Genomic DNA, 14,834 nt, shown 5'->3' with positions numbered 1-14,834 from the left:
CACCAGGACACCTCCCTGGGACCCACTTTCTCCTGTGACAGTTCGGGCAGTATTCGGCCGTGTTGCACCTTCCACGGCCCCCTGGCTAGCGGTAGGAAATAGACATGGCTCCAGACAGCGATGCCGGGCACCACAAACCCTGGCTACCCACTGGACTGGCCTTCAGATGCCCCTCTTGTATTCTGCCTTCTTCCTTGCCCTGCGGATGAGCTGAGAAAACCATGTGAGCAACAGCAGCTAGGAGCCTCCACCTCCTCCTCAAAAAGCATACCCATTACTGAAACCACAGCAAACACAAGAGAATTTGGTCTTGCGAATTCCTTGGTATTCAGCATCCTGGTTCAGTGTCAAGTTGGCCAAAGAGTCAATGGCGTGAAGCCTGACCAGCACAGCAGCTGCCTGGGAGGCCCAGGGTCTGGTATTCCTGCCAGTGTACCCCCAAGAACCTTACGTAAAAATGGAAGCTGCATCCACACTGTGACCGCCACTCGCTTCTGGCACCCTACTCACACCTCCTCTAACCTGTGGGCCAAGCGCTTCTCCAGAAAGCAGAAAATTTGGATCCAGTTCAAAGACGAAGGATTGAGCCTTGTGCCTCTCCCTGGACAAGCGAATGCTCTGGCTTGTAGGACGTCCAGCAGGTCTGGAGATGGAGCAGGGAAAATGGGACTCTGCCAGACCAATCCCCAAGTCCTAACAGCAGCAAGTGCTTGTCTAGAATAAAACACACGGATAAGCATACACACAGACCTACGCAAAGTTAGCAGAAGTCTAGACTTGCCTAGAATCAGACCATAATCTTCAAGTACAAGTCAAAAAATTTGGCCGAAAAGTACAGCCTGGTGCCCACATTTCCCAGAGGATTTATCATTACAGATGGAATTTATCAGCTCCAGTTGTTGGTTCCCCTTGCAGCCAAGGGAAAGGGATTAACAGGATAGATCCATTTTCAGCAAGTACCTCTGCCTCCCTAGTCTAGCCAGAGAGACCAGGGTTTAGAGCCCCAACTCTCAGCCTGCCACAGCCAGGGAAACTAACGGCTCAAGGACCCGATTCTGAAGGACCAACAACTGCTGTGGAGGTTTCTCACTTATTTTTTCCAGCCATGATCCCTACCCTACCTGCCCAGCTCTAACGCTGAGCTCTGTAGCTGTGGTCCAACACGCCTTCTTCCAGCCCTTGCAAATCTGTCCCCAGTTCACGTGCTTTCCATACAGGGGAAGGCGGCGTGCAATGGGGCAGAGCAGAGCATATGGCACAGGAGCTGCTCCCCATCAGCTCCTGGTGAGGATGTTTTCAGTGCCTGCAGGGATCACCTTTGTGCAGGGCAGCCTACCCTGCTGGGAGAGCTGCCCTGCGCTGAGCACGTGGCTGGCACGCTGTGCAGTCCCACTGCAGTTCACAGCACTCCGCACGCCTGCAGACAAGCCATTAATCTTCCTCACCACCTCGGAATACTCTTAATCGGCAGAGCCCAAGGAAGCTATGTGACCCACCATTGCTTAACAGCGCTGCATCTCATCACAGGGTTAAAAAGAAAGCAGTAATTAAAGCAGCCAGTGCCTTTGGCCCACTCTTAAACAAAACCTTGACCTATGCTGATGTTTGAAAATTATAGATTTAATTTCCACATGTGGCTTCATGCCTTGGCAGCAGCCACGCCACAAAGAGAGGCTGCTCCAGGTTTTAGCCAGGCTAGGAAAACCATAATAAGCATTGGAAAGTTCACAAAAATGTTTAATTTGTTATTAAATTGCTGATTCCATTTTATGAAGCACTTTTCCAAACCTTTGCAGAATGAGGATCAGGCAGAATGAAGCGGTTATTGGAAAAAGGCTTTTGGCTCCTGCTGTGGACAAGCAGTTGCAAGCTGATGGCTTGCAAGCCCCTTCCAACCAGAGGAATAACCGGTAGCATCAGCTCACGGAGGAGCAGACAGGCCCAGAGTGCAGGAATGCCAGAGGTACCACGGCCTTTCCCAAAACCAACTTGGATTTGAGCAACCATAGCCCTAGCCAGATAAAAAAATGCCAGCCACATACCAGACAAAGGAGGGCACAGGGTGATCTAATTGAAGGGCAGAAGTGAGGGGAAACAGTGCCTACAGGTTTTTTTGCCTTTTCTTACACCCATTGTTATCAAACCAGGTTCTACCTTGCAATGCATTTGCCCCTTTTTATTTTGTTTATATAAAGGGAGACCAAAAAAAAACTTAAGATAAAATTTGAGCCTTCCTGAATTCATGCAAGTATGCGCTAGGAGGCTCTGGGAGTGGACAGCTGCATTTGGTTTCATTGATTTGAATTCACCTTTATAAAATAGAAAGGTGCCTGTGCTCTTGACTAAGGTTGGCAACACGTCCAAACAATAACTGTCCCAAAGCAGTGTCGAATAGCCTTTGGTGACCTTTAGAAGTGAGCCTTTCAGAGCATGCCCCTGGGGGAGGGAGGGCGAATGCAGCGAACAGATGGGGCACTACAGCGCTCCAAAGGTTTCAGCTTGTGCCAGGGACTGAGGTCGGTGGCCGCAAAGGTGCCATTTGTTTCGGGTGTAACCCATGGCCTCCCCAGTGATGCTGGCAGTGGCAGGAACGGCTGCACGGAGCGTGCCAAAGCCACCAGGTAATGCATCTTTATGCACATCCTCCTCAGCTCTCAGGCTGTGAGAGCATCTTCAAGAGATGATCTTAACTGCCCCCTTACTTCATGACAACACTCCCCTCTGCCTGTGTTTTTACTAAAGATCTCAGATTATTAAAAAAAAAAAAAAAAAAGCGATGATCCCTCTTCCCCATACCTAAGTGTTTCAGATTGATCAGAAAAAGCGTTTGGAAGAGAAGTCCAAAACTCAATACTTGAATAACATGACAGGATGCTCCAAATTCACCTTGTGTTTGTTCAGTACACGATGTGTCTCTAACGACTGGGAGGTCAGCCTCAAAAAACCTGCTGAAATGCTGGTCAAGTGACCAGACACATCCAGATGTCAGTCCTACCAGTTCAAACACCAGGGCCTACATTCAGAAACAAAAGAAGAGAATTGCAGTGCTCCAGCTACCAGGACCAAGTGTTTAGCATCAGCTTCGATGGAAATAATGTGGGGGGGGAATCCACAGTTCTTAAACTCCAGAAACATGAGATTTGCACGTCTAATCCACAGACCTACGAGCTTAAAAGTTGCACCTCTGCTCACTTCCCTGGGGATTCACAATTAAGCTGAATTATCACGCTTTTGCTATTTCAGCTCCTACGGCTTCATACTCACAAGTATCTCCTCCAGCACGTGTCTCCTCTTGCCCATTTTCTGTTACATGAAATTGCTGTCCTGGCTGGGATGAGTCACTGCCCAGCAGTTCACTTCAAGGCATGCACCAGGAATGGTTTTCCCTCCCATTTTCCTCTGGACTTTACTAATCAGTTCCTTCCCTCTTCTGAACAAAAATAAAAACAAAACAACCAAAAAACCCCACCCCACTGCTATAAAAGTTTTGGAAGCCACACCAGAAGCTTTGAAGATCCAAGAGACAGAAGATGATACTTCCTCCCTCCCTTCGACATTTGCAGCATAAGCCTCCACCTCTTTCTGAGCCCGTACACACACGGACTCTGCCCACTACATGCTCTGAGGTGGCGTTTCAAATTACACAAGCTTAAGGTTAAATGCACAACCAAATGCATAACCACAGAAATGTGAGCATTTTGCAAGGCAGCCGAGGCATTAGCAAGCAGTCCTTCACACCCTAGCCACAGGCCTCCAACACTTCCAGCCCTACGTGCCTCGGCCAGGCAGCGCTGATATTCCCAACACAATTCCCCCACACCTGCTCTGATGAGTTTCATCTTCATTTGAGATCCTGGTGTCCACACTCCTTTCCTCCCGACCCATTTCCCAAGCCCTCCCCGAGGAAGGTGGCTCAGCACGGGCAGATGAACACACTCATCCACCTGCTACTTCAAAAGGAGCTGGAGGAGGAGCCCATGCTGCTCCCACTGGGTCTGCTACCCAGGCTGAATCCATGGGGAGCAGCTAGCCAGTGTTAGCATGCCGATGCTCAGTGCTTCATAACATAACCCCGCTTACGCAGCCAGATCTGACAGGTCATTTCACAGTGTCCGACTTGCGAGAAGCACTTCCCACCAGAGACAAGACAAAGGTCACAAGAGGCAACTCAATATTGCAGTATCTCAACAGGGACACCTCACGGCAATGGCACAGGGCTCAACCCAGAGGGCCTACAAACGGGATGTCGGGAAGGTACCAGGCAGTGTGAGAGCCACTGCCCGGGCTATCTCTCCAGCGAGTACAGGAGGCCATAAAGGGCATCGTGCCTCTGGACAGTCCCCACGGATACCATCTTATGGACAGACATGTGCCCCATCCACTGCCCTCCCAGTCTCCATCCAGGATAGAGGCTTTATAATGCCTCTATGGAAAGCTGTTGTGGATTCACCACAGACACATGCCAGCTGGAAGTTACAGCAGTTCTGCTACTGCTGGTTACCTAATGCCATGAGAGCAGAGAAACATCTCTTGGTAGCAAGCCCCTTAGATCAGTCAAGACACTCGGCGATGTACCCCTTGCACTCTTTACTTCTCCTCTTCCCTTTGTTTATAAAGACTCTGAAACTGCCCGCACCAGCTACCAGACCAGCAGCTGTGATGCGGGGAATGGACAGTTCGAATGGAGGTAAAAGACACCCATAGTCAGAACTGAGCCTGACTTCCATTTCCTTACCAGAATCTGGTTTATCTGCTAAATTTGGCACAGCATTTGCAACAGCAAGAGGCAGGAAGAAACTGTGATGCCTGGACACAAGAAGCTGTACCTGCACATTCACCAGAATCAGCTCTTTTGTTTGTGAACAAGTAGAGAGGGCTTACACTGACGCAGACGACTGCACAACTGCAAGGAACTCCCAACAGCCACTTTTGGGACAGGGCCATAGTTTGTCAGCACAAGCAAGTTTGTATTAAACCCTTCTACATCAGTCCCATGAATCCAGAACACATCAAAACCTCTGCAATCCCAGCTGAAAGACATGCGCTTCATTCCCCTGGCATACAGACAAAAAGCAGAAGAACTGACAAATAACACAAATGTAAAGACGTGCAGTTGCATGGGGACATGGCAGAGGAAGAGAAGCGAGCCACCTACACGGTCACGGCACAGGTCCTGGGAGGGCTCCTGCTGGTGAGGATACAGCAGCTCCTGATAAAAATCCCTCTCTGGTCAAGTTACACAGCAAGGAAATGCAACGCCTGGGGAAGGTGGGCACCCAGGTACTGCCTCCTTACATCACCGGGACCGCATCCAGCCCGGTTGTGGAACTTGTATGAGCTTAGCAATAGGTTCAGATGTCACCTCTGGCCAAATTCAGGCCAACAGAGAAGCCGCCTTCTCCACACTCCTATTTCTCCATCCGCCTCCTCTTGTTGCAGGTGAGTACCCGTGCTCGCTCACAGGTCTGCTCCTGCTGCGTCTCTCCTGAAGTGAGCTGTGCACCACCACGGGACAGCGAGGTGGTCCCTCTACAGAACAGACCAAGCCAGCCCAAGGAAGGGGAGGTGCCCCTGGGGGACGCAATGCAGCACCAAACTGCCTTCAGCCAGGACGCCTTTTTGGAAAGCTCCCCCAGGCACTCAGGATACCAACAGTATTGTGCTTGGAGCTTTGTGGGCACATACCTGGAGCTGGGGAGGCAGCTCTGATCCTGCAGGATGGCGTGGACAAAGCAGGGTCAGAGTGGTGGTGGCATCGATCTGGGGTAGCAGCTTTGGGGAGTCTTTAAAGCTTGTTAACCTTAAAGGTGCTGGGCTGACCAAAAGCTCGGCCAATGCTCTAGCAATGTCCTTGGGAAAGGCAGCCCTCAACAGCTCCCACCCTCCTCTTTGTTCTGAAAACAGGTCAAAGTCAGCACCATAGCTGTAGAGTGCTCCCTTAGCATGCTAGCCCTATATTTTTACAGCAGTAATTCTGGTTTGGATCTCGAAACGGTTTGTGTTGAAGCAGACTGGAAAGCAGTGGTTTGTACCCTCTCTATTATTTGCAGTGGACACAAGCAAAATTGTAGCCAGCTGCTCCCACAGCAAACCCTGCCGCTCGTGCCCTGCTGCAGGACGTGGCCAGGGGAACGCAGCGCTGGCAGCGGGGCTGGGCTTGGACTGGCCAGGGGCTCCAGAGAAAGGCCCCATGTCCACACCCCCAGCCTCAAGGCGTTTCCTAAGTGTGAGCTGGGACCCAGACATTCAAAAACACACTCCTAGACGGCGATCTCTTTATTGCCCTTCTAGCACGGGCCCTTTGAGCGCTCCTATGGCCAATTTTTCCCTTCAGCCAGGTATGCTAGGAAGGGCTACTTGTTTTTCTTATTACGAGCTGCAAGCCTTATTCAAAAGTGGGACCCAGGGTGCTGGGGCTTTAAAAGGAGAGCCCAGAGCACTGCAACACCTGCAAGAAATGCGGTCAAAGCTAGCAATACTTTCTCCCTGCCCCCAGATGCCTCACTTGCTTTAATGCACTCCAGTCTAGCGACTGGCGTGTCCTTCTTGACCATTTCAAGAACAGGAGTTCCCAAAAATGCATCTTGTAACCCATTAGCACTTTAACAGAGGGATTATGGGAGCCCTCTGTTCATGTCTGACTAAAAGACCATAGGCAGAAAAGTTTGCATTAGCCACAGAACCATGGTATCGGCAGAAAACGCTCCCAGATCCCAGCAGTAGCTATGTGTGCTAGAGGAGAGGAGGGGGGCATCGCTGGTGTCACTGGTCAAATGCAGAGAACTCAGGATCCACTGGTCAAACGCAGAGAGCTCAGGATCCACTTCAGGGGAGACTGTAGACAAATGCCAGGCTGGCTTCCCATGCTTCCTTCATACACACAGCGAGCCATTTAGCCCTAAATATAGAAGCGCAGCCCACAAGCCAGACAAGAAAGATTTCAATGCTGCCGCCAGGAACAACAATAAACTGCACCACAGACCTTATTTCCAGCGGTGGGTAAGCACGGATGCCTCAAAAGAGGGCAAAAAGCTTCCTCACTCTCAGACCCTGAAATTATGCATTGAGGAGATAAAAGTACCTGGCTTCCTATAGCGTGCATTTTTGCTCAGGAATCTCCATCCCAATAGCCACAGATCTCTTGAACACACCTAGGTCTGAGATGGTGCGGAGGGAAAGGCGACCCCGAAGGCAGCAGCCAGCAGAAGAGCAGGGAGGGGCTGCCTTGCGCAGCCCTTCTAGTCCAAAACCCCTCGGTTAGAGAGCAAGCCACGTTCAAAGCTTCATTTTCTACAAGGGCGGGGAACGTGGCTGTGGGAATCGGTCACTGTTGCCACAATAGTCAAACAGCTCAGACTATTTGTCAGCTGGTTGCAGCAAGGAGGTCGAGTACTTTCTGTGGCTGATGCAAATTAATTTTTCCTACACCAAATGCTCAGCTGTCGCTAAAGTAGTCAGCGGTATTTTCCATGTGGTGGCTTGAGATTTAAGGCTTCTAGCACGTGCCATATCCAATTATCTCACTGCGTATTAAGAACAGCACTGATTGTAGAAAGAAAAATAAAGATTGGTCTAAATGTATCTACGAGATTTAAAGTAAAAATGTGAGGCTGATATTTGCAGGAATAAAAATAAAGCAGAATTGTAAAATACCACAGCTATGTTCTTCAATAGCCCATATTCAGCTGCCCCTGAGCTCTACCGTAAAGGAGACACACAATTTTTGCTCATTACATCTCTGTGGTAGAACGACAGACTTCCAGCACAAGGGTTACTCTCTGGACCTTACTCTAATGACTACAGCCTCCTCCTTGCAGAGCCCAACTCAGGGTTCAGAAGCGCCCAGCCACACGCGGGCTGCAGCCCACCACCAACGCCCGGCTGCCCGAGGGGTGTGGAGGGGGGCCGGGCAGCGAGCAAGCGACGGGAACGGTGTACGGATGCCATTAGAAATTCAGTCCATTCGATTTCCTGGGGGGGAATAGCATTTCCTAGGGGAAACACTGAGGGATGCTGCTGCGGTGCCTGCAGACGTTCTGCAGAAAGGATGCTCGCCCCGAGAGGAGCCAGCCCGGCAATGGAAGAGCCGCTGCTTCACCGAGCGGTGCCCCAGGCTCGCCCGCAGCCGGCCCGGCCCCAGCGGTGCCCCGTGCCCGGCGCTGAGGGGAGCTGCGGGCGCAGGGCGGGCACAGCCGCAGCTACCGCCGCTAACGCTTCCCATCCCGGGGTACGTCGCCTCGAACGGGCTCGTCTTCCATAAACCGGCTTGTCGGAAGGTTTTTTCGACCGACACCAACATTTTTTCCCCCCAGAGCACCGAGCCCCCCCCGGAGGCTGAGCAGCAGCGGCTCTGTGCCCAGCGGGGCCGGGCGTACCCTCCGCGTCACGCCGCCCCGGGCCCGGCCGCCCCCGCCTCAGGCACCTTCTGCTGCGGGCTCAGCAGCGCCCGGCGTCCGCGGGCCCCGCTCCCGCAGCTGCGGCGGTCTGGCCCGCGCTGCCGGGCCCCCCCCGTTCCAGGCCGCATGCCCAGGCCCCGCGGCCGGCCCGAGCGGCCACCCCCGCCCCCGGGGACGCGCCCCCCACCGCGCCTCGGCGTGAGGCCGCTCGGCCCCGCCGGCACCCGCGGCAGGAGCGGGCAGCGCCCGGCCCCTCCGCCCGGAGCCCCGGCGCTCCTCGGGCGCCGCCCCGCGGCCCGGCCCGGCACTGCCGCCACACGGCCCGTTCCCCCCACCCGCTGCGGGGACGGGGCCGCGCAGCCCCAGTCTGGCCTACGGGGCCCCGTCGTGAATGTAGCGGAGGCGAGCGGCGCCTGCCGGGGGGGGCGGGCAGGCAGGCTCCCTCCGGCCGTGCCCAGCTCTGGCACCGTGCGGTGCCTCAGCTCAGCCCGCTGCCGCCGGGCACTCGGGAGCGGCCCCGAGGGGACGCGTTCGCTGCCCTCCTGCCGCCCCAGCGGGGGGGCGCAGGGGAGACACGCGGCAGAGGGCTGCTCGGGGGCTCCCGGGCCGGGCCGCGGCGCAGGCCACGGGTCGGGATGAGGAAGGTCCAAGACAAGCGTGGCCAGACCGACCCGGAGCCGGTGCCCAGCGGGGGAAGCTGCTGGCAGGCGAGGAGCTGCAGCCGCGAGCGCGCCCGCCGCCGTGGGACTCACCACCCGCTCCAGGCTCCCGAAACACAGCGGCCTCCAGCGCCTCCAGCCTGGCCGCCCAGAACGCCGGGGAGGAACTGCTCTCACTTCAGCACACGTACCGGGGGGCTGACCCCTCGGTTTAGCACGGCTCAGGCCTTACCCTGCCTCAGCGCAGGGCCAGTGCTGTGACATTTCCCCCGTCCCACGCCGCGCCACTCCACTGAACCCACGCCGGATCTGCTGGTACCATGAGAAGTCCCATCTTCAGAGACAGACTCATCCTATATATTCTGGTCAGCAGCAGTCCACCCTAGCAGGCAAGGAGGTGCTATTGCTTGACAAGCAGAGAAAGAGAAGCCTCAAAGGCCTTCCAGTATCCCCAAACCAAAGCTGGATGAGTCTCTGAAGTCCTTCAAAATATATATATATACTGGAAACACAGCAGCTGCTGGACAGAAAGATGAAGTACAAGAAGAGAAGTCATAAGAATAGGGGCAACACTATCAAAGTACACTAAAAAATTACTATTTTTTTTAATGCTAGCTTTAGTGGCCCATAACATATCCAGAGAAAAGAAACACACACCCAAACACTTACAAGGGAACCCACCGGCAAACTTCTTCAAGAAGAGATGTGCAGTTACACCATGGCACTCCTCCACACATCTGTGTCCCAAGAAAAGCAAAACTTTCCTTTATCCATGCCAGACCCCAGGCCAGCAGGCTAGGTGGCTTAGGGCAGAACAATCGCCAGTGGCACTTTGCCTCACATGGGCTGGTGTGCCTGTCCTTGGATGCAGCCCCTGGGAGGATGCTGACAAGATCTCTCTACATCCTCAAAAGTTCACACGCTCAGTTTTCTTGACTGAACGCCATGAGCAGCTTAACTCATCTCTTCAGTTAGATTCAGCTCCCATTAGTGCTCCCACTGACTCTAACCTGAGCGACTGGGTCCTCAATACCTGACAGAGGCCCCTTTGGCATCAGGCTACTGAGAGCAGCCAGGAGGAAAAGAAGTTGTTCCAGTGACTACAGTGCCTCTGGGTTTGCCATCACAACCCGAGCTCACACGGATTACAGTCTGGCCGCAAATTCATTTCTACAGCCTACCTATCTCAAATGGAAGATGTCACTGACATGCACCTCTTGGAGGAAAAAAACCACAATTATAATGATACACTACTACCTTTTTCTATCCATACTTTATTGCAAGTGTACATATAATTATTTATATTTTATTTTAAACATGAAATTCCTTTCATGGAAAGGAGAAACTTTTACCATTAAAATAGTGATTATACCACGAGTATTTTACAAATATGTACAAATATTGGCAGCTAGTTTCTAACACCAACTGTTAAATGCTTACATAACCCTCTACCAAACTAATTAAACCCAAAAATAATAAGACCTTCTAAAGCCAAAGACAAACAAAAAAATAAGTCTATTGCTAGCAGGAACAGGCTTTTTTTCCCCCATATGAATACAAAAACTTGCATGATAGATATTCACAGTGCTTGTAAGATACTAGTTCATTCTTAGTCTATACACGAAAGTGTCCGGTCTCCCCTTCATATGCATATGTAACACAGTACTGGAGGGAGCTGCGCAGACCACTGAGAAAAGACAGTCAGACTTGAAGAGTTTGCCTTCCCTGCCAGCCATGAATATATACAAGAAACCCTCAAGTACATACAAGGCAGCCGATGCTCACACAAGAGCCAATTACAGTTTTCAGGCATTGGTGTATTTTGTAACCAGCAACAGGAAGATTACAGCATTTCACCAAGTCTATCGAATGTTCAGTAACTGCAAAAAGAAAACTCCAAACTGCTTGGTGTCAGTGTCAATAAATACTTCATCCAGTAAGGTGGATTAGGCCAAAGCAGGTACGAACGTGATTGTCTGAGACAAGTGCGCATAGATGTCAGCATTTGGTGCAAACATGTTTATGACACTTACTGCAGCAACTATACGCACTGAATTTTGAGGTTTTTTTCCCCCTACTAAAAACCATTGCCAGAACCACAAGTAATCGTACATCTGCATGGGTGGGAAAGCAACAGTTTAGCAGGGCTGTTGCTCCAGACCCCTCCCCTCCCCCCCTTTTCCATGGACAGACATACAGACACGCAATACAAGCCATCTCTCCAGCTCCGTGATGGCTGCAAGAACAAGGCTGCTCCCTGCAGCACAGCAACTGGTCCCCTGGATCCTGGCCATGCCTCTCTCCCACAGCTTACAGCCAAACGGGCCCCAGGTAACGGGGAGCAACCCGATAGTGGGATGCTTGACCGAACTGTTCACGAGCAGCCAGATGTCCTTTATTCATTTAGATCTATTTAGGAGAGTTTATTTTGGATGCAGTAAACATACCTCAAGTACTCTGTAAAGGCATTTGGGCTTTGCTTGGAAGACATGGAAAGAGGCTATGGTGAATACACAGCTCCTCATCTTTCATCACAAAAACAAAGAACAGCGTGATCGAAGAGGGCACAGTCAATTAAGCTGCGTCTGCAGTGAGCTTGTGCCCATTATTCATTCCTCAAACATCATAGCCAGGGTTTGGTGCTGGATTCATCTCAGAGGATGTACAGCTGCTGATGCTACTTCAGTAAATGCAGATGCACCTGCATGCTCTGCCTACACCACATTCACTTGCATAGAAATAACGAGATGACAGACTTCATAGATGTGCTATTTTAACAATTTACAGGAAGCCAATTTACCAGACAACTACTAAGCCCACAAAGCCCACCGTCAAAGCAGCAGCTCAAACCATTCTCATCGTGGCCTGGCTTGCTTCCTTTCCTGAACTCAGCTATCTTCAGCTTTTGAGTGATCAGCACTGCACAACACGCACATCCTCAACCAGCAGAATAGCATCAACCTGCTTCTAGAGTTTTCCAAAAAGTTATTACTGTCCACCTGCAAGGTTGTCAAAAGCTGGGCGCAAGGTTACACATGCCTTTAAGTACAAGCTTCCCAAATGCTGGGAATTGACGAGGGGAGGAGGTAGTGGGGGAAGACAGGGAAGGAAATCAAACAAACATACGTTTATTTGCATGTAACAAGGTAGCAGGATGTTTTCCAAACCAAATGCTTGAATCAAACAGCATAGTTGTTATTATTTTCCTAGTGAGAGCCAGCACAGCAAGGTCCACCACTCAGAATCACCAAATGAGCGAGTACTCCTTGGCACACAAACATCCTACACTTCCACCGCTATGAGCCCTGCAGCACTACACACTCCCATTTGCATGACCTATCCATGACTAAGCAGGACACAGTCACTCTGTGTGTCCTTCCAGAGCAACTTTCTCCAGTCCATACTTGCACCCTAAGCAGAGGAAAAATTTCTAAGGAACACATATATTAAAAAAAACCAACAACATAAAAGTACAATTCAGTAAAGGGTGATCATGCCTGGACAAATTCTCCAGTCACACTCCTGTCTTCAAGAGCCAGTCGATTTACACTCTCAACTTGTCTGTTGTACTCTCAGAGGCAGCTTACTAATTTGTTTTATCCCTTTCCCCATCTCCCCAAGGACATAAGCATTTATTTACCAATCTGCATCATGGCAGTAGTAGACAGCTGAGAGACAGTTCCATTTGTTACATTAAAGGGGGAGAAAAAAAAATAATGCATATTGTATTTGACTAGATGCTTAAAACACAAATGACAAAAAAAAAAAAAAAAGAGAAGTAAACTCTTGGCAGAGCAGGTCTTGCTCCCCATAAAGCAAATAGGCAACTTGTGTTCATTATAACAGGAACAGGCTAGACACTTCCACATACAGCCTTCCAAATGTGCTCAGAGTATATCCTGGCCTGACAGCTGTTGGCAGTGTTGCAGCAGCACAAATTCAGGACAACCAAGCTATCCGTACACTAGCATTAACAGAAAGGGACCACAAGAGAAAGGCAGAAAGATAACTGACACAGACTTTCAGTTTCTTTCTGATAAATCCATTTAGACACAGTGTTTGCTTTACTAGCTCAGCATCAGTTTTGGTCCACTGTTTTTGGTTTTTATGTCGGTTGTGTCACTGCTAATGGTGCAGGCCACTTCCATTTTCTGCTCAGACAGACGCTTCAAATGCCAATGTTAAGTGCTACACTCCACTTGATTTGCCCTGTAGTCAGGTCTGCAGAAGTGATGCCACTTACCGATTATGGAGCTGAATAACAAAGCTGCTCACAATCTCCTGCAAAACCAGAGTGACATCACATGTGTTAATGAGGTATATATTTCCATGATGAGCTCTTTCCTGGTATGGAAGAGCTCCAATCTCATTACACCACAAACTCCTCTGGGAGCTGGTCCTCTCCCAGAAGATCCAGGGAGAGGCAGTTCATGGATCGCTTCCCATAAAGGGCTGACTTGGTTTTGCAGTCTGCTGTGGAATAAACGCAGCCATAGATAGACAGCTTGTCCTCCAGGCTGCAGCCAAACGTGTAGCTGTGGGACGTGTCTGAAGACAATGTGGCACTTAGTGGCGGGTGCCGGTGCTTGTGAAGGCGGATGTCATCCAAACTCTGGCTGTGCTGGTCCGTGCAGCTCCTGCTTTTGGGTGATCTGACCTGACGGTTCAGTAAGACACACAGGAATAAAAACAATGAGCTCAGACACAGCCTAAGGATGCTGGCTATGCATGCTACAAGTTTTCCAAAATTGTTCTTCCACTCTTTCAAAACAGCCCCACCAGTCTTCTGTATCATATTGGCTTAATGAAGAAGCTGTGACTCATCAAGAAACTACAAGTGAACTGAACTGCCATGTTGAGCCAGATTCTAATCTGTATGCACTGTGTCCTCAGTGTCCAGTACAACGGACAAAACACTTGACAGGTATCGACACCTGAATGACCCTGACACTTCTTGGCAGATCCATGGAGTCATCCTCAAATGGACAAAGTGCACATAAAAAAAATACACCAACTGCTTCAACACAGTGAAAGAGTTCAAAAGAGAAGAAAAAAAGAAAGTCCTAAGGAGTGATCGAAGTCCTTGTTCAGCAAAGTTCAGGGAATGAAGGGAAAAACAATGAACAAGCTTTTAAAATTCTTTTAGCAGGTAAAATTAATTTGGATTCAGAGACAGAAGAAATGGTGGAGGGCTGGTTTTTAGTTTTGTTTTTTTTAAAAAAAACAAACGACAGAACATTTCTACACCAGTGGGTACAGCTATACTTTGAGAAGTAGTATTGTTTGGCCTTAAAAAGACATCTTAACTTTTTCCATGAACAACTTAACACATGACATTTTACCATATATAGTTGCCTTTTCTCAGGGGTTTGATGAAAGGAAAACACTGACAACAAAGACTTCAGCACACACAGAGTATAATCACACAAATGATAGCAATTGGGGCTCGAACATCTGGTTTTGCTCTGATGTGAGCTCCTTCTGGCTCCATGAGTAGGAAGATGATCAAGTCTGCAACCCACATCGAAACTGCACGAATGGTCTTGGCTGTATATTGCACTGAAAATTTGGAAGTTATTTATTTTCCATTTCTAGTCTGGAAGCCCAAGACAGACAATAGCTGGCTTGCAAGATTTCCCTGCTGATCACTCTAAACCTCTCTATAATATTCTTGACCCAAACACTGCTCTCAGCCTATTCCTGATAGGAGTCGCTGGGCAACAGCTGGTTTTGGTTACACCATTTAAAGAATCAGTCAAATCCAGACCAATGAAGTTCA

The 14,834-nt window shown here is 50.2% G+C and overlaps 1 protein-coding gene across 2 annotated transcripts in view; it reads right to left on the bottom strand.

Moving 5' to 3' along the window:
- Positions 1 to 10,309: 10,309 nt before the first annotated feature.
- FRMD1 (FERM domain containing 1) overlaps positions 10,310 to 14,834 on the bottom strand; it is a 43,070-nt gene continuing 38,545 nt past the window's right edge. For both annotated transcript variants that reach the window (XM_055714852.1, XM_055714853.1), the window contains one exon: positions 10,310 to 13,712. In XM_055714852.1, coding sequence (XP_055570827.1) covers positions 13,425 to 13,712 — 288 coding nt within the window. In that variant the 3' untranslated portion in view covers positions 10,310 to 13,424. The remainder of the gene's footprint in view (positions 13,713 to 14,834) is intronic.

This window comes from Falco cherrug, chromosome 6 (assembly GCF_023634085.1).
Source record: "Falco cherrug isolate bFalChe1 chromosome 6, bFalChe1.pri, whole genome shotgun sequence".
Lineage (NCBI taxonomy): Eukaryota > Metazoa > Chordata > Aves > Falconiformes > Falconidae > Falco > Falco cherrug.
This window is presented reverse-complemented; position numbering and strand designations above follow the sequence as displayed.